This window comes from Leopardus geoffroyi, chromosome D4 (genome assembly GCF_018350155.1).
Source record: "Leopardus geoffroyi isolate Oge1 chromosome D4, O.geoffroyi_Oge1_pat1.0, whole genome shotgun sequence".
Lineage (NCBI taxonomy): Eukaryota > Metazoa > Chordata > Mammalia > Carnivora > Felidae > Leopardus > Leopardus geoffroyi.
In genome coordinates, this window is record NC_059342.1 from 81,473,691 (window position 1) to 81,496,494 (window position 22,804).

At 41.6% G+C, this 22,804-nt stretch overlaps 2 protein-coding genes across 13 annotated transcripts in view; one reads left to right on the top strand and one right to left on the bottom strand.

Annotated features, from left to right (window-relative positions):
- Positions 1–1,280: 1,280 nt before the first annotated feature.
- On the bottom strand, positions 1,281–22,671 carry RBM18 (RNA binding motif protein 18). Of its 2 annotated transcripts, XM_045469718.1 has the most exons (6): positions 22,558–22,671; positions 19,561–19,689; positions 11,731–11,857; positions 8,665–8,751; positions 6,881–6,966; positions 1,281–3,321 (listed from the first exon to the last, which is right to left on the bottom strand). In XM_045469718.1, the coding sequence occupies exons 2-6, from the start codon at positions 19,671–19,673 to the stop codon at positions 3,162–3,164; spliced, it is 573 nt and encodes a 190-aa protein (XP_045325674.1). In that variant the 5' UTR covers positions 19,674–19,689; positions 22,558–22,671; the 3' UTR covers positions 1,281–3,161. The 2 variants fall into 2 exon arrangements, with proteins under 2 accessions (XP_045325674.1, XP_045325675.1); XM_045469719.1 differs by lacking the exon at positions 19,561–19,689 and having other exon boundaries at positions 22,558–22,660.
- Positions 22,588–22,804, top strand: part of MRRF (mitochondrial ribosome recycling factor) — a 63,272-nt gene continuing 63,055 nt past the window's right edge. For 7 of the 11 annotated variants that reach the window (XM_045469702.1, XM_045469699.1, XM_045469701.1 and 4 more), the window contains exon 1: positions 22,588–22,781. In XM_045469702.1, coding sequence (XP_045325658.1) covers positions 22,588–22,781 — 194 coding nt within the window. The remainder of the gene's footprint in view (positions 22,782–22,804) is intronic. The other 4 variants (XM_045469713.1, XM_045469705.1, XM_045469717.1 and 1 more) reach the window with 3 other exon arrangements.

The window sequence follows — 22,804 nt, forward strand, 5'->3', positions numbered from 1 at the left end:
GATTTTAGAAAGAAGTCAGGTGGCCTTTTGATCACTGACGTTTGAACAGACACAGGGAACAAATGAAGGAGTGGGCTCTACGGAACAGCCAATGTAAAGGCCTTGGGGTAGGAACTGCCTTGTATTCAAGAAATAGCAAGGAGACCAGTGTGGCTGGAACACAGTGAACAAAAAAGATAACAGATCATAAAGACAGACAGGCAGTCAGGGGTTTTATTCTAGGTGTGATGCAAAGCTCAGATTTTAAAAAGGATTGCTTTGGCTGTGTGGAGAGTGGACTCTAAGGAGGCACTAGCAGAGGCGGGGAGATCCATCAGGAAGGCACTGCGAGAGTCCAGGCAAGAATGACAATGGTTTGAACAAAAATGGTAGTGTTGGGGGTCGGGGGGAAGTGGCTGGATTCAAGATGGGAGTTTGAAGGTAGAGTTGACAGGATTTGTTGAAGGACTGGACGGGAAGAGGAGAAAAAAAGAGAAATCAAGGACAAATATGACGGGACCAAATCGTACTTTAGGAACACAGTGATTACATATAAGAAATATTTAACATTCAATTTATAAGGCAATAATAAACCCTGTTCCTTTTACACATAGTATAATAAAATTACCAATCTATTTGCTGATTCAGAAATTAACTGTATACACCTTAATAAACAAGGGACAAGGCTCTAGAATATTTGGTTTTAAAAAACTTTTGCTGTTGATTTTTGACATGCTTTGAAAAACTTGCCCCTGTGTAATCCTCTTTCCCAACACTGAGATACCAATTACAGAAAATCAACTGGCTAGAGTTGTTTTGCATTTGACAAAACAGGAGCTGAGATTAAGGATGTAGCTCACACCTCTTTCCTGAATATTTCCCTCAATTCTTCACTCTTGTAATTTCAAAAGCGTCAACCAAGTTAACACCTGTATTTTACAAACCTTTCACCAGACTGCTTTCAGCATATTTAGGACACAGTTCTTCTCTGAAACCTCTACTCTGAAGGAAGGACCAAACACAGTGTGATACTTTCAGGGACTTCCACTTGTGGCTTCTTTTCACATGGGTATGTTTGCTGTGAGAACCAGTCTCCTCTCCCTTACAGAAGTAAGGGAGGCATACGGATGGAGAGAATGGTCTCTGAGGTTCACCTCTAGCCAGAACCTTCTGCTGGAGAGAAGGCACTTAGAAAACACACCCTACCTGGACACCCTGGCCCAAGGCTCGCAGGGAAACGAGCCTACCAGAAAACTGTAGTCTTTATGCTAGAAAATAAACAAGAGACACAGCCACGCAGACACCGTCTTGCATTTATTCACACAGAGGAATTAAGAATCCGTACAAATAATGAACATTGCTTTAAATACAAATAAATAGCTCTGGTTTCTAAAGGAAACAACGCTAGATAATTCAAAGTTATGTATTTTCTAAGTTCCTATTAAAAATAGACTATTTTGCATTAAGTAAGTCCTACTCCACCATAACCCTTTGAGGACGTTAAGGATAAAATGGTGAATTCTGTAATCTAAGAAGTCACCAGAAAAATGGGAGATGATGGTCCCACCTCTCTGAACTATCCCCCAAATGGAAGGAGAGTTACTTGCATCGCAGACAGAGCTAATAAATGCAGAAAGTATTTAATATCTAAAGATATCTAAAAAGACTGACCTTGGGGAAGGGGATGAGTTTTCTCTGAACCAGTTCTATGAACTTTGAAACCTCACTATGCTCAAGATTCGGTTCAAGTGTCATAAAGTCACCTATGCTCACAGGAAGACTTGAATTCCTAGAATGAAAGCTTCCTCTTGCTAGGGCCGAGGATGGTAATGCATCTGTCATCACTAGGGATTAAGACGATTTACCTAGTAAAGATGCAAAGGTGCCGCCCAATGCAACAGTCCCATCAACCCGGCACCAAGAGGACCAAAACCGCTGACAGAAACACACTCCCAGATCCATTCGTTTATTTTTCCTCTCTCCGTTGTTGCATTTAAAATACTCAAACTGGGAAAACCTACCCGAGCCAGAGAGTATGTTTTACAAAGGAAGAATCATTTTGAAGTCATGCGGTCTTTCCAGCCTTTAAGAACGACACAAATCATGAGCTCATTGCAATCTTGGTGCCAGAGCAGGGCCTGCTCTGCGGACTTCCTGCGTCCACCGCGTGTCCCCTCCTCACCCGGCACAAGACAGTTCAATTTCTCCTACTCAGACCCCTACATAATTATTAGTAAGTAGTATCCTTGACAGAGATCGATATAGCAATGTTTAGGTTTTCAGAGAAAGTTTGCTTTCCTATTTAGACTGACCATGATACAATTCCAAATAGAACATACTCATGCTATAAAAAACAATCTCATGCAATATGCGCAATTGTAAAAGTCCATTAATAACAACATTTGGCATGTAGAAGGCAGAATTATTTAGATTTTTAAAAAATGATCACTCAAGAGTCAAAGCTGGGTTTCCGAACAGAACTTCGTTGTGGTATCAAATGCTGGATCTGATTCTACGGTTTTGTTGACGCGAACAACTTAAAGATGTACACCGTGTTTTCCTAACAAGATTTTGAAACAAGAACCATAATTCTTAAACAGATTACCACAACTTTTGTTCAAAGAATCGGCTCCCTTTTGCCAGGAACTTTTTCTTTTTTAGTCTAGTTGGAGGGATGGATTTCCATAATAAATTCTGGAACAACGGTTCTCAACATGATTCAGAGTTTCTCACTTCCCTCCCTCTCTCTTACTTTTTCTTTATCTTGTAAGGATGTTTGAGCATAGAAAAATGCTCCACTTTTTTTTTTTTTTTTCTTCAAAAAGATGGATGTTAATAGATTTAGTTTCCGGATTTAAATGGTATTTTTTATGTCTGCCTTTCTCTCTGGCATACTATATAATGTTTCTGGAGTTACAAATCCAAACACACCAGCCAACTAGAGCATCCCAATGTTCCAATCACAATTTTGGATACAATCCTATTTATTCTGGATGACGCTCAATTCCACACATACTTCACGGAAGAAACATCCATGAGAACATCCAAAAATGTTACGCTACCAAACATTAACAGTGATTGTGCTCTGTTGGGTAGTACCATTCACATCTACAAAGTACAAAGGCAGAGGATTTCAGGTGTGAAGACCAATTGGCTTTTGCTGCTACAATAATTCATAACCATCATCTTCGAGATTTCCAAGCTGTTCTAGAATAAGGAGTAGTCCTTTTTTTATCTGGAGGCTTAAAGTAGGAATAAACAGGTGCTGCTGGATACTCTGCGTCAGGATTTTCTGCCATCATTTTCAGCTTGGCTTCAATGGCTTTTATCTTAGCAGTGACACTGGAAAAAGGACAGCAGAGGATCAGAGCGGGCGTGAGTGCATTCTGAAAATACTCGCGTACTTTATCTTCCTTGGGTCTTTTTTGGCGGATCAGAGAAGCAACAAGATACTCAAATATGAATATGCGAATATTTCACATAAAACACACACACAATAACATTTTAAGAAAAAGATCAGGGCTGCCTCGGTGGCTTAGTCAGTTGAGTGTCCCAACGATTTTGGCTCAAGTCACGCGTGATCTCGTGGTTTGTGAGTTCAAGCTGTGCGATGGGGCTCTACGCTGACAGTGTGGAGACTGCTTGGGATTCTCTCCCCAATCCCCACCGCTCCTTCCCTCGCACGCACTCTCTCTCTCAAAATAAAGAAATAAACGTTAAAAAACAAAAACAGAAACAGAAACGATCAAACCTGAACCATCTATTAAATTTTTACCAAAAACCCAGACACTGTTAGGAGTACATCACATATGGCTACATTTAATCTTCAGACACACACACTGTTTGACACTGTAGGGCCTGCCAGATAGTAGGCACTCAAATAATTCATAGAGAAATTGAAAGCAGGGTCTTGTATGAATGAATAAACAAAATGTGGTATTAGATCACATTTTGGAATATTATTCAGCTTTTAAAAGGAAGGGAATTCTGACATAATGCCACAACATGGATGAACCACGAGGACATTATGCTAAGTGAAATAAGCTTGTCACAAAAAGACAAATATGGGATGATTACACTTGTATAAGGTACTTAGACTAATCAAAATCAGACGCAGAAAGTGGCACGGTGGTTTCCAGGAGCTTGGGGGAGGTGGGAATGGGAAGTTATTACTTGATGGATATAGGGTTTCAGTTCTACAAGATGAAAAGAATTATGGGGAATGATGGTGGTAATGGTTGTACAACATTACAAATGTATTTAGAATCACTGAATTGTACACTTCAAATGGTTTAGATGGTGGGGCGCCTGGGTGGTGCAGTCGGTTAAGTGTCTGACCCTTGGTTTCAGCTCAGGTTATGATCTCATGGTTTGTGAGTTCGAGCCCTGCAGCTCCGGCCTGGGATTCTCTTTCTCCCTTTCTCCCTCTCTCTCTGTCCCTCCTCTGCTGTCTCTCAAAATAAATAAACTTAAAAAAAAAAAAAAAAAAAAGTAGACCAAGACTAGGTCAAATAGAGTTTAAAAAAAAAAAATGGTTAAGATGGTAAATGCTATTTTATATGCCTTTCACCATGGTTAAAAAAAAAAAAAATTGGAAAAAAAATTCGTGTTAAGATCGAAAACATTATAAGGTGGGTTATACTCATTTTGCAGATGAAAAAACTGAGGCACAGAAAGGTTAACTTGCCCAATATTATTTAGCTAGTAAGCAGTTGAGATTTGAACACAATTGGATTCAAGAGCCCATGCTATTAACTACTACATTGTACCATTTTTTGAATCACTGAGTAATAATGGAAGAAACACCTTGGAAATCCTACAAAATCTCTTTTTACTAATAAATGTGTGCTTATAAATTCAATCATTTATGGAGTTACAATGAGCCAGGCACTGTGCCCAGAGTTTTACTGATATTGTTTCTAACCCTTGTGATAACATCCATGTTTTATAGATAAAGAAATGCAGGGAGGTAGTAACTTGCCCAGGGGTCACACAGCTAACAGACTGCACGGCCAGGATTCAAACCCAGTTTGTTATCACCCAAACCCCTGCTCCTTCCTCTCCATCAGGTTGGGAGCTGCACAGCCCTGTATCAGAGAGAAGGGGTGAGGAGACACTGCCCACGTTGGGAGGAATTCTCTTTGATGAAGGTCATTGCCATCCCTGGACCAGAATGCAAAGCACTCAGTCAGTGGATATTCTATGACCCCTGGTTTCCTTTCCATTTGCAAAGCCGTCAGTGATCTATAGTCAGGGAGACAGAAACCTGGAAGGGGATGTATACAATGGTCTTTCAGAAATCCTCAAGAAGTGTACATCTGCTCCTATATACTCATAACTTTACATGGTCAATGTAAAATTAAAACCCTAGGTTACAATAAAAAAGAATACCAAGGTATTACCAAGATGCATTCCAGCACCTTCTCCTCTCCATTAGTGGGATAGCCAGCTGTTTGTTCAGTAGGAGTCACCAAAAAGCAACCTTCTCTAATTAGGTATAGATGTTAATAGAAAGATGTAAGCTGAGGTTCTCTGGATAACAAAATAAATGGAAAACACTAGGCTGTTTAGTATAGACGCAAACACTGAAAATAAAATTAAAGACATGTTCATTGTAACAGAGGACAGCAGACATTAATGCAGTGGTCTCCTCCCAACAGGAGTTAGATTTATAAAAACCTCCATGAAAACTGAGTTGTGATCATGGAGATTCAAACTTTATGGGGAAAACGGCATAGTGGATAGGGTTCCCAGTGAACCTACAAGAGTCATCATACTTTTTCTTTTTTTTTTTTTAATTTCTGGGAGCACAAAATAGTAAAAGAGGACAAAATTAAGAAATATCAATTATATTAACTATTATATTTAATATTTGTCATCGACATATTAAATATATTATATTAAATGTTATAACATAAAAAATATAATTTACCAAATATTAAGTATTAAATATTTTAAGTGTAGTAATATTGTAAATATATAAAGCAATGACATTAAATTAGTAACTATAAAATTAATTTACTGAATTTTGAAGTCCAGTAGACCTAGCTTTGACTCTGGAATCTGTTATTTGCTACCTGTGCCATCTTGACCAAGATATTTTACCTTGCTGAGTGTCAGTTTCCTCCGAAATAAAATGAGTGTTACAGTATTTTTACCGGCATTTTTATAATTAAGTGACATATGGCATGTGAAGTGTTCAGCACAGTGCCTGCTTTATAGTAAACTCAATAAATCCTGGCTATTGTTATTGTTAAAATTTCTCCCCAGGCTATAATGCAGGGAAAAAAAAAAAAAAAAAACAAAAAAAACCCAAACAACAAAAACCCTCTACTTCTGCTCAACCATCCACTTAACTTCCCCTTTCTCCACCCAACTCTTCATTCCTTCTGTTTTGAATTAACTCCAAAGAAGTAACTGACAGTTTGTGCACACTAGAACCAACACAGCTACAGTCGCTGAAGTGGCCCAGAGAATGAACGAGCTGCACACTAACACTCTGCAGAAAGGAATTCACGGCTGGGGAGGAATTAGCATACGTATAATGACAGAGCCAGCAAGACTCAAGCCCTCATTAAAATGCTTGTTTTCAGCTTAAGGACTGTCTGACCGTGCCTGCGTATTCCTGCGCCAAGCACAATGGCTGCTACGCGGCAGGTATATGCAGCTGTTTTTGAGTGAATGAATTCTGTAAGTCCGTGATCTTGGGGGTATGGGGGGAGAGGCTATTACGCGTTCTAGAGATTAACTGAACACATCTCTCAAAATGTCAGAAGTTGACAGGTTCTGTTACAAACTAAGAGTCTAAAGGTCCACTGAAGTACGAATGAAGGCTTGGAACGAAGCAGTGGCTCACACTCTCGAATTCTCGTTTGTGTCCTTCTATCGCACCCCATCTTACCTCAGGTTAGACTGAGTGGGCTCAGTGCTGGAGGACGGCTCAAGACTGATAGGAAGGATCTTATCATTCTTGTTATGATCATATCTCTGAAAGAAAAAGGGAAATCACTTCACTTGAACAAAAACCAGCCCTTTACTATAGTGCGTAAGTTCAAAAACTCCAACCCCATCAGCGTACCGTTGGCATATTTCTAGACAATCTTCGGACTGCTTTACATTTAGAACCTATGCAAAACTCCACACAGGTTTGGCCTAAAAGCTACAAATTTAGAAAAAGAAGTTTAAAAGAAGCTTCCTACCTAGCCACTAGTCTGCCTTATTTGGTAGGGAAAGAACTTCAACTTTCAAATTCACAGATGGTACAAATACACAATAGGAGTCCCCTCTTACATCCTCTTACAGTATTTATTTTGCTTTATTCAAAACACTTTAAAATTTTGCTAGATTTCTGCCAAGTACCAAGCATAACATTCAACTCTCAACAGGTCTGAGTGGAGAAGAAAAGTAGCGATAAAAGCTTCCAGCCACGGATACAGAAAACATCCTATAGCAAAAGAACAGTTTAATTTGATGTCAGATAATTATATACCCCTTGTAAAAAGTAAATTAAATATTAAAGAGCAATCAGGCTCTCTGGTCAAAGACTTATAGGAGAAGAGAACTGCAAGGCACAGAGATTCTTAAACGAAAGATGGGAACAGAGGATGATTTCTCTTGCGTGTCTTTTCAATGAGACACAGAATGAGAAAATGACAGCCAGTCTGGCAAATGAGACTTGATTTTCTTTTGAGTAAAAAAGCATTTGGTAATTCTCCCCGTTGTTTCTATGTTTAAGGCAATGTGTCCTAGAAATTGAGAAGGCTCTGTGATTACCTGAGATACTCAGAAGGATACAAAGTGTTAGAGCTCTGTTTTTCAGTCTGGACACCCAGCTCCAAAGTTTAATTTCTGTGACTCTTTACTGGGAAGCTTGATGGGTAGGCGGCCTCTGATCAAAAGCCGTGCTCCTATAGCTAAAGACTGGAGCTCTAATTTTAACCGCTACGGATCTTGTTGCAGGCAGGTCTGTCAACACCCCACCACGAAGGAAGCGACTCAACTCTTGGGATTGCTCTGGTCCACATCCTTCTCTACCTTTGTGCCAGGTAACACAGAATGCCATTCTTTTTTTTCTTTTCTTTTTTTTTTTTAATGGTAATTATCTTTTCCAGTGCATTTTTCCAAGAGACCAACTATAAAGATGAACAAGGTCATTTGCCACTTCTAGAGCTTTGGAGACAATTCAGGCCCTGCAAAGTCCCACAAATAACTCTCAAACTCTCTGGAGTGATGAGATGCCAGGAATTTAAGCACTCATACAAACTACCCATTTCTCAAGCGTTTAGAATAAACATATTCAAACTCTCCACAGAATGGAGAGGCTGGGAACAGTCTAATAATGCCTAAAGCAACTAATTTTAAAAATAAATGCATTTTTTCCTCCAAAGAACAACCCCCACCAAAAACATGATAGAGGTCTGAGTATACACATCAGCCACATGGAAAAATCAATCAAAAACAGAATCTGTGGGTATGTGGAGAGAAACAATGAAGGAACTTAATCCCTCCTGAGATGTTTCTCAAAAGAAAAATCTGGCAACACACATGGTAAGTACAAGTAGGAGACCAAAGTATGCCTGCTCCAGATGTGAAGAGGCTGGGATGCAAACGGGTAAGTGGACAACAGTCTTTTGGAAAACTCCTTAGGGTGAGCTTGGTGTGGTCTTTCTAGCCCAGCAGGCTTACCTTGACTTGCGCATGTGCCCATCGTACCACCAGCTTCTTAGACAGAGCCAGCTTGCCATTGAGACACTGGATGGCTTGTTCCGCTTCCTGTGCAGGAAAGGGACAGATGTTAGTCAAAAATTCATGTGCCTCATAGGGCCTCACCAGCTTTGAAGGCTGTGATTCCAACCGGACTGCTTCTGATAAACAACTGGCAAAGGATTTACAATTTAAATAAATTAAAAAAAAAAAAGGCACGATAGCAGAAAGGGTGTGAGTTTTATAAAGTTGGTCAAACAGAAACGCCAATCCTGGCTCTGCCAATTACTGGCAGTGGGATAGCTGGCAGGCCCCTCCCTTAAGCTCTGTGAATATTAGCTTCTTCATCTCTACAACATGGACACTACTACGTGTTCCTCACTGGTTGGAGGGAGGAGGAAGAGCGCATGTAAAGAAAGCATGGAGCACGTGGTAAGCACTCAACCACTGTTAGCGCGTTGTTCTTATCAGGGGATACCTTTCTGTACACTTCTGTCTGCGAGGACCCACTGTGCTAGGAAATTTACCGGAACTATACCCCAGACGAGGGCTTACACTCCCTGGACCCAAAGTGCGAAACAGTAATGGCTTCAAAGGATACGGGAGTGAAGGAAACTAGGCCGGAAAAAGCAGGAGTGAGTCAAAGAGCCTGTGAGCAAGGTATTTGTGTGAGCCAATCTATGCACCTGGTTTTGGGAGCCAAAAGTTCCCTGACCCTTTCCCCATCAGATACAGGAGGAACAAGGTTAAAAGGAATTCCTGAAGCTGGATTAAGAGTCACTCTAGGACATTCCCAGGAAGCCTGGTCATACTTTTCCATCCTGCCAAACCTTCTCTGCTCCATTTGTATCCCTGAGGCATTCAGCCAAGTGTAACCCACATCTACCAGGGGGTGAAGAAGCCCTTAAGGAACCGGAGCAGGAACAAGAGTGGATCTGACACTGCAGTGTAATACCACCAGGCATTCCAGTCTGGTTTTACTGGTGATTCTCTTGTTCCTCCAGAGCTCGCCAGCATGACAGTCAACAAACACCTGAGTGTTCACTATGTGTCAGCCATTGGACAGTCACTGACATCCTCGCTTACCAGTTAGAGAGACAGATAAGAGACATTTTATTCTCCTTTTTAGTTTCATCTAGGGAATTAGAATTCACATGGCATTCTCTATTAATTCTGCAGCATCGGCAGTAGTAAGGAGATAAATGTTTTAAAAATGCCAGCAAGGAGATCAATGTTTTAAAAAATTTTTCCTATCTTTGTATGTCATTTCAAAGTTTGTGTATTCAACAATATTAAATGCCAACTGTATTTTCCTATGTACCCTCATCTATTCTCTCAACTTCCTGTAAGCAAAGGAGGGTATTTTTAATCCCCATTTTTAAATGAAAACTGAGCCAAAAGAGGTCAAGAGACTTGCCCAAAGTTCATAAATAAAAGAGCCAGCAATAGAAGCTAGGCTTTGTAATTTGTAGTCCAGTGTTTTAAAACCACCATCTATCCCCACCATGACCACTGATTTTAATTGTCTGTAAGAATGCTCATCACACTCTATCATTAAGGAAGAATAAAGTATTTAAAAATGCTAACCATACGCAGCATTTTTTTCACTTCCCTCATTTAGAATAGCAATGTATCTCTTAGTGCCTGTCTCATTTGCAAAAGTTAGAGGAGATGGAAAGCACCCCCAGCACCGATAAGGACAAATGACACTCTCATACAGTCTCAGAGCGTACGGATACATCATTGCTTGAAGGCAACTGGCAGTCGTATCAAGAAAAAATATGCGTGGCCTTTGTTGATAGCATTCAGTTTCCATGTATACAGTAAACATGAAAATAACTAGAGGTATGAAGATATTCACTAGCATACTGTTTAGACTTGTGAATCACTGGGGACAACCTAAACAGCTAATAACTGGGGATTAGTCAAATAACTTACCATACACTCCTACGATGAGATACTGTGTGGTCATCAAAAATGATGTTGAGTTACATACAACAAAATACATAAACATTAAAGATCTACATCAGTGAATTTTTACATATAAACAGCCACACTGGTGAAACCACAGTATCATGATACAGAATGTTTTCTGGATGTGTAGTAGAGGACAGAAAATTTTTAATAGACTTTGAGCGGTAAACAGGACGATATGACCTTATTTGAGTGCTCTAAGCTCTATACGTGTGTACGCATGTGTGAATGTAATGAAAGAAGAGATTAGAAAGATCTAAATAGTAACAAGAAAACTAAATATTAACAAGACTAAATATTGACAAGAATTATTTCTGGGTACTGGGCTGATAAGGGAAGTCACATCATCTATATTTTCATCTGTAATTAATATGTACTACTTTTATAACAAGAAAAACATCCAAACACGGTATTATTGAAACAATAACCAGGCAATGTCCTTCCATATGGCTACTAAAGTTATAGAGAATACTAACCAGTATCTCTATATTTAATAACGTTCAAATTCAATTTCTTTATCAAGTCATGTCCACTTAAAGGATACAATTTTACTGCAAGAAGATACATGTGTATATCATGGTTGAAGCTGAATGCTCTCTTCCTCCATATATATTCAAATCTGTACGCATTTGTTCTGAGACACTGAGAAGAAGGGTACATTTTTAAGAAATCAAAATAAAAGAGTTTGTGGGTGGCTCACCACACAGAGGGAGGGCTTCTGCACCACGGGGCAAAACTATTGAAAGAAAAGGAGGCTTTGTTGGCCTGCCACTAAAGGAACAAACAAACCAGAACAGGGAGGAGGATGTCCATGTGCTTAATGTGGGCACCCCAAAGCATCTGGTCAGAAAAGTAGGTCAGCCGCCTCAGACCGCGAGCCTGGGGAGGGTCGATTTTGAAAGCCGTTCACCCGTTCGTTTACCGAGGGTCTCCTTTAGGACTCAGGGCGAGGCACAGAGGGGTGAGTCCAACACGGCTCTTGCCCACAAGGCACCGTGACTTGTGCTCGAGGAGAGAGGACTAAGTAAGGAGGACAGTATGGGAAGCACCGTGAAAGGGGAGAGGTTTCATTACCTGCTTAGTTTCGAAGTTGACAAAACAGTACCCTCGAGGCTGTCCCTCCAAAGCACCAGACTTGTGAAAGAGGAAGTCAAACTGCTTCACTGTGCCAAACTTCTGGAGGAGCTTGAGGAGGTGGTATCTGTAGAGAAAGGACAGCCCATGAGTACACTGGGAACTTGGATGGCCACTCTGGCTGAAGTGGGAGATAAAAGCAGGAGATGATTTACCCCAGGATAAAATCTTGCCCCCCTCCCCACCCCCCTGCCTTCTCCCAAACTGCTGCGTTAGTTTATTTGGCAAACAGACTTGTTTGCCTCTATTTGGAATGGGAACTAGAATTGTCATGGCTAAGCGTCTGTCCAGCACAAAAATACCAAACAAAAAACCACACCTAACAAACAGCTGTCTGGCCCAGAAGCACCATTTGTTTTTCTTTTGGAGAAAAGCTCAAAAATAGTGTCGATCTATTTATTTTTAATCTCTTGGCAATGAACTAGCATTTGTGAATAACTACAACTCCATCAGGAACACATACCCACACTCCAAAAGCCAAAGCCTACCTTATCTCAAAAATAAATAAAGTCACACACATTCACACAAACAAAAAAACAACTTTGGAAGACTTCTGTAATAGATTCCATAATTAATCATTAGCCCTCAATTGCACTCGTGAGAAACTCTGCCAAAAACCAAACCACAGCTAGCGGCACTTCCATACGTGCCTGTGAGTTTCAATCCCTGACGTGACTGAACATTAGGGACAATGTGGAACCACAGTGTGACCGAGGCTGGTCTCATACAGGGCAGGAGAACCTGGCCAGTTCTATAAATCACCCAGCTGTGGATAACTAATCAACCTCAGTTGTTTTCACACAGTTTATACCTTGGAGCACGGCCGATTAAAGAGTATTGATGGCCCAGGAAGACATTTTTTCCTGGTAGGAGGTTCACCCCAAGCTCTTGCTTGCCATTGTGCCCCTCATCCTCTACTTAGATTCCTTTCTCTAACACTTATTTGGTTTCTATAGAGCTTTTAAGTTATTCAAACAGATGTGGCCTTAACAGGTTGCTGTGGCCAATCTCAATTCCGACTTCCTGTCATCTGATGTAAGGGTGAGACAAACCAACAGCTCTCCCGTTTCCTTTTCCTTTGGCCTTCCTCCTGGCATCCTCCACACTATTCAAATGGAGTCAAGGCTTTCTCTAAACAATGCTGTCCCTGTGATACTAAAAAGGTATCAGCCCACATGCTAAATCTGTTATTACTGGGAATTCTACCCCACAGGGAGTCAGTCGAGCTGTCGTTACAGCCACATTTATATTCACATTGTTTTCTAGGAGAAACTCATCAAGATTTTACTCTTGAGTAACAATCTCCTTTGGGAGGCAGAAAGATATGAAGGGGATCATAAGCTCTACATACTAAATTTGATACTAATGTACATCAACAAGCAAGCCCATTATCCTGGATCAGGTGCCTGACACAATGGAGCAAGAAAGACATAATACAGGTCTTGCACTGGGGCAGGATGCAAGGATCCCAAGGCATACTGTGAACATTAATCTGGTCTTTAGACCTGTTTTGAAAGGGAAAGCAATTGTAACTCCCTAGTTTCCAAATTCTCAGCTCCCATCAGGAGACCTCAACTGCTAGGGAGGATGTAGGCGTGGATTCTCCAGAGGAAAAGGGAGACACCTCAAGTACAGATTTCTGGTTTTACTTGATTTTTGAGTAGGGGTACAACAAGGGTGAGCCTCTCAAATGTGCAGACAGATATGGGCTGGAAGAGTCTCCCCTGGGTCTTTTTTTTTTTTTTTTTAACTTAGTTTTTATTTTTTTAAATAATCTCTATGCCCAGTGTAGGGCTCAGACTCACAACCCCAAGATCAAGAGTCTCATGCTCCACCGACCGAGCCAGCCAAGCACCCTTCCCCTGAGTCTTTAACTCACAGCTGCATCTTCCACTTAATATACTCATTCAAACCTCAACACTGTGCCAGTTGCCATGAATGGTGGGTCAAACCCGTTTTTCTAAAAAACAATCTAAGGGCTGCTGTGGGCCGGTCATCTTTTCATCAGCTCCATTCTGCTTAAAAGCAGGAAGGTAAGGCGATCGGCATTTCCTAGGAAATGAATTTTAATTTACTCAGAAAAAAAAAAAAAGCCAACAGATTACTCTTTGAAAAGCTAACAAATACGTTCTGCCCGAGAAGTGCGACCTTAAGATTCCAGGAACATCTGCTTAGGTCTGTGTCTTTCAACTTCTCCAGGATTTCTTTCCTTGTTTGATAATTTCTTGAAATTATCGGAACACCGAAACAAAAGGAATGAAATGTTTACTATTTTGCTTCCTGGAGATGGGGACTGTGAGCTCTGATAGTGAAAAAAAGCCTGAAGAGTCTTGCTTTCACATCTGCAAGCACTTTCACGTGCTGCTGAAGTATGGGAGGGCTCACGACTCATCAGAGCCTTGCTTCACTTCATGAAATGTGGGGCCCTGCAACTTTCAGGAGCTAGTACACCAGTCCCAACATATTTCTGCAACTTAGTGTTTTCTGTAATGGTCTTGAAAATGGCCTTCCTGCCTAGTGGCACAGAAGTAATTAGTCTACACAAATGTTAAAATAGACACCTAGACACCTACTACTTGTCAAAGACCGTAGTAGGCACTTGAACCATCCAGATGAATACAACCAGGTCCTGGCCTTCAAGGACCTCACATTCTGGTTAGAAGATAGAGATATGCAATCAAAAAATTGCAAAATGCTATGATACTTGCACACAGACGTATGTACATGAGCACACAAAGAGGCCCAACTGTGCAGGAACATGGTGGTTACCGAATATTATGTGCAAAGAAATAAAGGCGAAAGGGAATCTGCTTCATTGGAAGAGAGTAAGAGTAAGGCAGTTAAGAGATGAGCTGAAAGGCAGGCAGGGGACAGACTGTGAAGGATGTTGGTGTTCTTAGTGAGGGAATTTTAATTTGATGCTGTAGGCAATGGGAAGCCAATGAAATGATATTTAAGACTGTTTTAAATGCATAATTTGTTTTAGAGAAAATTTTCTTTAAAACTTATAGAAATTACTATTTGCTGGGTCTTTATGTTCTATGCTATTAAATAGTATCACTGTGTTTCAAATTTAAGTAGCGAACAGTAAAGGCTGATTCGTGCAAACCAAGGCATTAAAAGAAAAGCGTGAATCATGAAGGAAAAACAAGAATTAGCTGAGAAACACAGGTTTCTTTAGGGTTAAACACACATTCATGCGTGTACTCCCCTCTCGCATTCCAGTTCACCTCTGAAAGTCGGCCTCAGAAGGACACTTCCACCTGGATGGCTCTCCGCTGCTTTTAAGTTTACTTAGTATAACCCAGAATGACCTCCCCTCCAAACCTGATACCCTTTCCAGCTATTCCACCAGTCAGTGTGGACATGATTCTCCATTTCTTAGGCAAGAAACATCAGGGTCATCTTCAACTCCTGTTCCCCTTCCATTCATCACGTTCTTCATCTCTCAGACTCACCTAGTGGCTTCCAAGTTCACGGTCTCTACCTGGGTGACAGACTGACCTAGTTTCTGGCAGTCTTTCCTAGCTAATCTTCGGCATCAGTCTTTGCTCCTCCAACCCACTCTGCATACTGATGTCTCATTTTTCCACTAAAACATCACTTTCATGTTGTCAGCATCCTGCTTAACACCCCCAATAAGTCTCTTCTACAACAAATTCATACTTCTTGTCTGAGTCAATTTTAAAGACCCTGTATGCATCTGATAGAACTCCATCTATCCCACTGCTGCTTTCACCCTCATTTAGTATTCAACCTTCCTTCAGTCAAAAAGGTCCTCCTGATAGTCTGCTCACACATTCTTTCTTATTTCCACTTACACCTTCCATTTAGAATGCTCCTTCTTGTACAATTTTTGCTGGCTTTGTTTCTTCTCATATTTCTCCTCATGAATTACGTAGTGGCTATTGATTTGACTTTCTATGCAAAACATTTAATATTTGAAAAAGAAAGCCTGGATTAATCCTTTCAGAGGAAACCACAGTGTGGAAAATAGATAATGTCTAAGGACATTAACTTTTTTGGCTTCTCTGTTGCAGGCACTAGCAACGATATTTGGAAGTACTGTTTTTACCCTATGGTTAGACTGGGTCCCACGACAATTTAAAAGAAGTCCTTATATTTTAAAATTTAGAATAGGACACTTTAGGCTATGCTTGTTCAGTTAAATGGACTATTAGAATATCTGAGCAAGGAGCACTAAATTAAGTGATGGGAAATTAGTCCATGGCTAACTATTTCAGTATACTGAGTCACCTCACTTAACTCTTCCTGTCCTATAAAATAGGGAAAATATTATCTTTCTCCTTGCCTCACAAGGTTGTCATGAACTTAAATAAGAGGAACTAATACGATATTAGAGCCAGAAAAAATGTTCACCCCATTAGTTGAACATTCTCACTTTGTAGGTGAGAAATATGAGGTGTAATGAAGTTGGGAGGAATCAGAATAATGGAACCTGCTACCTCCACAAATCATACGTCATCATTCCCTTAAATCTAAATTCTACAACCTATTTAGTCATACAGATATTCTTGGCAGCTAGCATAGCCAAGAATGCTATGGGGAGTACTGCAACCACAAAGTACTGAACACAAACCATTGTGAAGCAGGATATCAGAGTGCTAGACAGTCAGTTAGCAGGACACATTCCTCTGAGAGGAGACTGATGGGCGTCCCATGTAACTTGATCAGGACTCAGATTAGTAATAAGCACATACACATAAGATGACTCGAATTAATTATCAAAAAAACTGAAAAATTGAGCGGAAAATCTTTTTTTTTTTTTAAACTGTCTCTGTTACCATTCATCACAGTAAATATACACTATAAATTGTCTTCTAACAAGAGGTGAGAGGCCATTTGTATAAGAGGGGCATTCAAATCAGTTTATAAGAGATCAGGAAGAGGGATGGTAAAGAGCAGGGGTATGTACAGGAAAGAGATAAGAGTGTGTTGAAAGGGGAAACAGCAGGAACTAGCAGCAATTTGTGGGTGGGGTTTAATTATGAAAACTGGAGGACGTTCTGCAAACTTCTCTCAAGAATCATTATTTTTTTTCCTTGTTTAATTTTTTATTAAAGTTTAGTTATTTTGAGAGAGGAGAGAGCGAGCGAGCACATGTGCAAGTTGTGGGGTTTAGGGGGGGCAGGGAGAGAGAGAATCCTAAGCAGGCTCCCACTGTCAGCGCAGAGCCTGGCGTGGGGCTAAACCCCACTAACTGTGAGATCATGATCTGAGCCAAGATGGAGTTGGGACGCTCAGCTGACTGAGCCACCCAGTTGCCCCATGAGTCATTAGAAGTTTAAAGATCTAGATTCAAATCCCTTCTGAGATTGAACTATAAGCCAGGCACCCATATTCACGTAAGATACAACATGCAATCCTACAATGCCTGGAAATGACTGTATTTTAATAATTCATGTAGGCCCATCATTACCCACCTTGAGAGGAACAGGATCTAGAAGTTTATGTAACTCAAAAACTTGGAAGGAAATCACACATTTCCATAAGACCTACCTTACTAACATGCTAGGTTTCTTTGCTATAATTAAGTAAATTAAATGAGATAACGCTCAGCGTTTCATGCTAACCACAGCTACGACTGTCATATCTTTAAAAAGAAATTTATTATTATTTAATCAGTGTGTTTGGCAGAGAAAATGTTTTGAGATAAGGAATCCATAGAAGAAAAACAATAGCAGGTGACACAGAAGTGGGGAAGCCACAGGTAGGCCCCGCAAAGCCCTGATCTGCAGCTCAGTCCATGATGTCCACCTTTGGCCTGACATAAAAGGGGCAGAGATACCAGTGGGAAAGTTTTGATTCAATGTTTCTGTTAATGCTCTAACAGAAGAAAACATGGATATACTCTTAACTTCTGACATAAACTGAGGTGGTAGATGCCCATTTGAACTTTCCTATCAAGCAGCAGGACACAATCAGAACAAGAGTCTCATTACGGTGAGTTGCAGCCAAAACAACGAACAGTGTTTCCATGTTCCGATTTCCATTCAGAGAAGCAGAGGTGGGAATGGAAACCACTCTGGGGAGCAACCCCTCACAGCCTGGCTTTTAGATGATGGAAACAGCTTCTCTGATCAACACTCATAATTGAGAGGCTGGGCTGATTCACACATTCATTCATCCTCAAAGCCATAAGCCATAAAGGGAACCAAAATAAATGCACAGTCCACAGTCCAGGGCCCCAGTGACCAAAGTAACATAATATGGGGACAACATATGTTAAATGGCATAATTCCTAGAGGAACCTAAAGTTAATTTCATTTAGCCGATCTGAACTTCAGCAGAATTAAGAACTAAACTTTCTGTTACCATCCTGACCCATTAGTTCACATCCCTTTCCTCTCTCCCAGTCCCAATCCTATATACACCTCCTCTTATCCTAGACTCAAGTAAGCAGGTTCTCTTGTCTCCTCTCACCTTGCCTTTAACACTATTCCACAGGGACTGCCTTTTAGGACTGATGACATATTCCACGCCTGCTTTAAGCACTGATCCCACACAGCTGGATCTATTCACTCCTTACCATCCTGCCACCAACTACAGTCCTGTAACCTACTGAACAACTGGGGGAAGGAAACATCTCTTAATTCTCTCCTGCTAAGAAAGTACTTTCCACTATAATGGCCACAATGGAAAGAGTGGGGAGTCAGGACAATTTAATTAGTTGTGTTACCCCGGGCAAGGCACTTCTGTGTTTTGGATCTCAGTTTCCTCTACTGTAGGATAAGAGAACTGGATCCTATCAGAGGTTTTCAAGCGTGCTCCATGGAGTCCCGTAACATGGAGTCCTCTAACTGACTGCCAAAGAAAGGGTGGCAGTTGCCAAAAGGCTTTGGGTGGACCTCTTCCCCACTTTAATCAGCACAGCTCTGAGCTTGTATTTTATAAACAGGTTCTGATTACTTTAAGACAAGGTTCCTCAGATTTAAAAAGTTTGAAAACTGCTTAGTGTGGTACTTGGCACAAATAGGCACTTGGCACACATTAGGCACCATACCATTTAGTGAATGAATGAAAACCAAAGGGGCTGACGTGATTTCTAAGATGCCTTCCAGCTCTGACCTTCTATGGTTCCATGGCTGCTGAACATGAATTACAGTCAAGCGGTACCCTCTGCCTGTTGGTGAAGGTACTGAGACGTCTGCTGGTTCCCTCATTTTGAGGAATAAAAGTATGCTGTGGCTTGATTCTAGAAAATAATGTCCTGTAGTCACTGGGTACAAGGATTCAAACTGGTGAAAAAAAAAAAGAACATCTTTGGCAAGTAAGAAAAATGAAGTATATGTTTTATTTAAAAAAAAATTTTTTTTTTCAACGTTTATTTATTTTTGGCACAGAGAGAGACAGAGCATGAACGGGGGAGGGGCAGAGAGAGAGGGAGACACAGAATCGGAAACAGGCTCCAGGCTCTGAGCCATCAGCCCAGAGCCTGACGCGGGGCTCGAACTCACGGACCGCGAGATCGTGACCTGGCTGAAGTCGGACGCTTAACCGACTGCGCCACCCAGGCGCCCCAGTATATGTTTTAAAGAATGCCCAAGTCTGTGTTCTTGCAGAACAGTCCAAATATAAGAAAAATGTCAACATAACAGGTTAATAACAAAAGCACGTACCCTTCAAAGGTAATTAAAACATAAATAAAAGGGCGAAAATATATCCTACATCTCTTGAAAATTCTTCTGAACACCACCACTACAAACATCCCAGTTTTGTAGGCAACAAATTAAGATGACTTAGACTCACTCTGTGATCTTGGGGTCCAGGTTGCCAATCCATAACCGGTGCCCTTCCTGTAGGGAACCCTCTGAAAGGATGGATGCGTTCTCCAGGGGAAGAGTTTTGGTTTCTGCTTCCATCAATCTCTATGAAATACTAAAGAAAACGTGAACATTCAGGCAGGAGAGGAGCAGCAGTGTGTGAACAGGAGACTTCAAATTCAATTCAACAAACATTTATTCAAGGAGGGCAAGCCCTGGGCAGTTCTTCAAAGGCCTCAGTTATTCCACAACCAGGGCCCCAGCACCAGTTCCCTTGGGACAGCTCCTCTGGCAGCCAGAGTGCAAGAGCTTCCATTTAAGGTGAAAGGGGTGTGGTTCTGCGTGCAGACACTAAAGTTTTCCTCTTTTGAAGCCAGAGGCCGACTGGGCGGGAGGCCAAAGTCTTTATTACTACATGATACTCCAGTTCAAAAACTGTCACCCAAAATAAGTCTTGGAAACCACCAGAAAGAGAGTCTTAATGGCACTGAGGGAGATGGGTGGGAAAGTGCAGTTATACGTCTCTTCCTCATGGATGAGGCAATACAGGAAATTTAAAGCTATAGATTTAGGAATCAGAACTGGGTTTGAAAGCAGGCTGTGTGACTTGGTGAATTGCCAGAACATTCTAGGCCTCTGTTCCCTCATATACACTATGAATGGAAATAACAGTTTTTATCTTACAGGGCTGTCGGGAAGACTAAAGATAATGCATGAAAAATCATTAAACACTGCATCAACAACAGTAAGCAATCAATCAATGTTTGCTAGTATCATGTTTAATAGTTTGGAAGAGACTCAGAGAAGAGACTAACTTCCTCCTAAGTCATTCCAGTTGCACCGTTTACTAGCTGCGTAACCTTGTGCAAGTTACTTAGCCACTTGTGCCTCAGTTTCCTCATCTGAAAAGAGAATGACCCCTCACAAAAGTTGTGCAGATTCACTGAGTTAACACACTCAAAGCATTAAGAAGAATGTATGGCACCTGAGGAGTTTTCAATGAATGTTAGCTTAAATTATCACTAGTCTTCGATCTGGAAAGGACTCATCTCACAACCAAAAAAGGAGGCTGAGGGTTATGATGGAGACAGTAGTGGCAAGAGAAAAAACGCTGGTGTCAGAAGACCTGGTTTCAAATTTTGGCATTTCCATTGGAAGTCACTTCTTTCTAAGCTTGTTTCCTCATCTCTACATATGAAACCTTGCCCTGCTTGTAACTTAAGGGTGCTGAGAAGGCCAAAAATGAGATGACAGATGTAAAGCAAAGCTTTAACAAATATATCATGTGGTAGAGAAAGAAAAAAAGGGCTGGGAAGATGGCAGGCTGTGCCAGACTTTACAACTCCTTGCTCTAGGAAACAGATACTATGTAACCCGAAGTGCCTCAGAGGGTAGTGCTTGTAGGAACGGTCTTAAAAACAGCAGATGACATACACTGATCACTGCCATTACCTCTTATTCATCTCAGCATAGCCCATGAAGTCTGGTACACAGTGGGCGCTAAGTTATTGTTAATAACATGTTTATCCAGCCCCTCACGTGAGGGTATTATTCTACCTTTCCCACTCACGTCTTCAATCTGTTCAACAAAGTGTGACAAGCAACTGCTAACTGCTAAGCCCATGGCTATGTGCTGAAAAAAGAGAAATGAATAAGCTTGTAGTTCTTGCTCTTACCTCCCGAGAGAAAGGTGAAACACACAGAAACAGAATCCCAGGAGTGGAAACAGACCAGGAGAAGCATTCTGTATTCTCTGTGCTTTCCTATCCTCCTATTTTCCTACAGATCATTCATTCATTCCAAAAAGAAAAACTGAGCTTCTATTTCTAGGCATTGTCTAGGACAAAGCAGTGAACAAATAAGCTCTCTGTGCTTGGAATGCTCATGGTTTGGAGGAGGGGCGGGACAACACAAACACAAGATAAATAAACAAGGTATAATTAGCGACAGAGCTGCAAACACAATTTAGCAAGGTGATCTGACATGGAGACTGGGGTTGGACTGCTTCAGCATCAGTGGAGAGGGAAGGCCTCTCTAAAAGAGACAACATTTGCGATGACACTTCAATCATAGGACCTTCTCGGATTTTCTCATGTCTGAAAACAGGAATACCCACTACTACTTAATATGACAAAAGGGTAGCATGTTTTAGTGGCAAGAGTGCGGGATATGGGGCCGAAAGATCTGTATTCAAATCCTGGCTTTGGCACCCAGTTATTGTGTGACTTTAGCTGAGTGTCTTTCCAGAAAAGCTTTTCCTAAGAGTAGAGCCATAGCCACCTTTTCTTTCTGTATACTGCTCATTCAACGTTATTTACTATTCTATTTTCTGTTTCCCTCACCAGAATGTAAGCTCCTGGAGGACCTTCCTATCCTGGACATAGTTCCATTCACAGCATTTAGTACACTGCCTGGTGCTCAATATTAACTGAATGAATGAACGGGGCTCCACTTGGAACCTTATTTTCTTCTTCCTTTCTAGAATGGGCACGATTATCCCTAACTAATGGGTCATTGAGGGGTTTAAATAAGATTATCTGTGACAGTTTAGCACTGGGCCTTTTGTAAAAGCGTAATAAGATCAAGATGGCATGCGACCATTAAAATCTTTTAGGTTTGCAATGGCGACAATCCCCTAGATTAACAGAGTTCACAAAAAACGCTTGTTACATCTATCCTCGCAGTCAAACTGCAACCGCCTGGAAGGCAAGGATAATCCTACAGGGAATAAAGTCCAGAGAAGCAAAGCCACTTGTCCCTAAAGCTAAGGGTAATGGCAGGGTCAAGCCTGGAACCCCGGCTTCCCGATTCCTGGCCGCGAATTCCCAGATGCAATGGGTCATTTCTCGGATTGTTATTTCCGGGCTAGCGGCGGGACAATCCGGGGCGGGGCCTGAGAAGCCGTCTTGCTAGGGCAGCCTCCTCTACGAGCCCCTTGCGGGGCCGGCGCTCAGGTGCAGGGGCGCCTCGCGGCGGGACTCACCTCGTGGCCTCGGCGTCGTCCCCTCGGCTCATGCCCCAGAAACAGGTCCCGACCCCGCAGCCCGACGGCCCTCCAGGCGCGTCCACCTCAACGTCGCCCGCTGCCAGGCCGTCGGTGACGCGCTACGCCTGCGCCGCCGCGCCGCCCCGTGACGTCATGGCGCCCGCGCCGCCGCCGTCTCCGCGGTCGCGTGTGTCTTTTCCTAGTAGCCTGGGCGATAGCTGGTGAGTGGCCTCTGCACGGCCTC

What these genes read in the sequence shown, in the direction of transcription:
- RBM18 (XM_045469718.1), bottom strand. Translation starts at nt 19,673, where the DNA reads ATGGAAGCAGAAACCAAAACTCTTCCCCTGGAGAACGCATCCATCCTT. An exon ending in CTGGACCCCAAGATCACAGA is followed by an intron (nt 11,858 to 19,560) that starts GTGAGTCTAAGT and finishes CTTTCTCTACAG; the next exon opens with ATACCACCTCCTCAAGCTCC. An exon ending in CCCACTCAGTCTAACCTGAG is followed by an intron (nt 3,322 to 6,880) that starts GTAAGATGGGGT and finishes TCCTTTTTCCAG; the next exon opens with TGTCACTGCTAAGATAAAAG.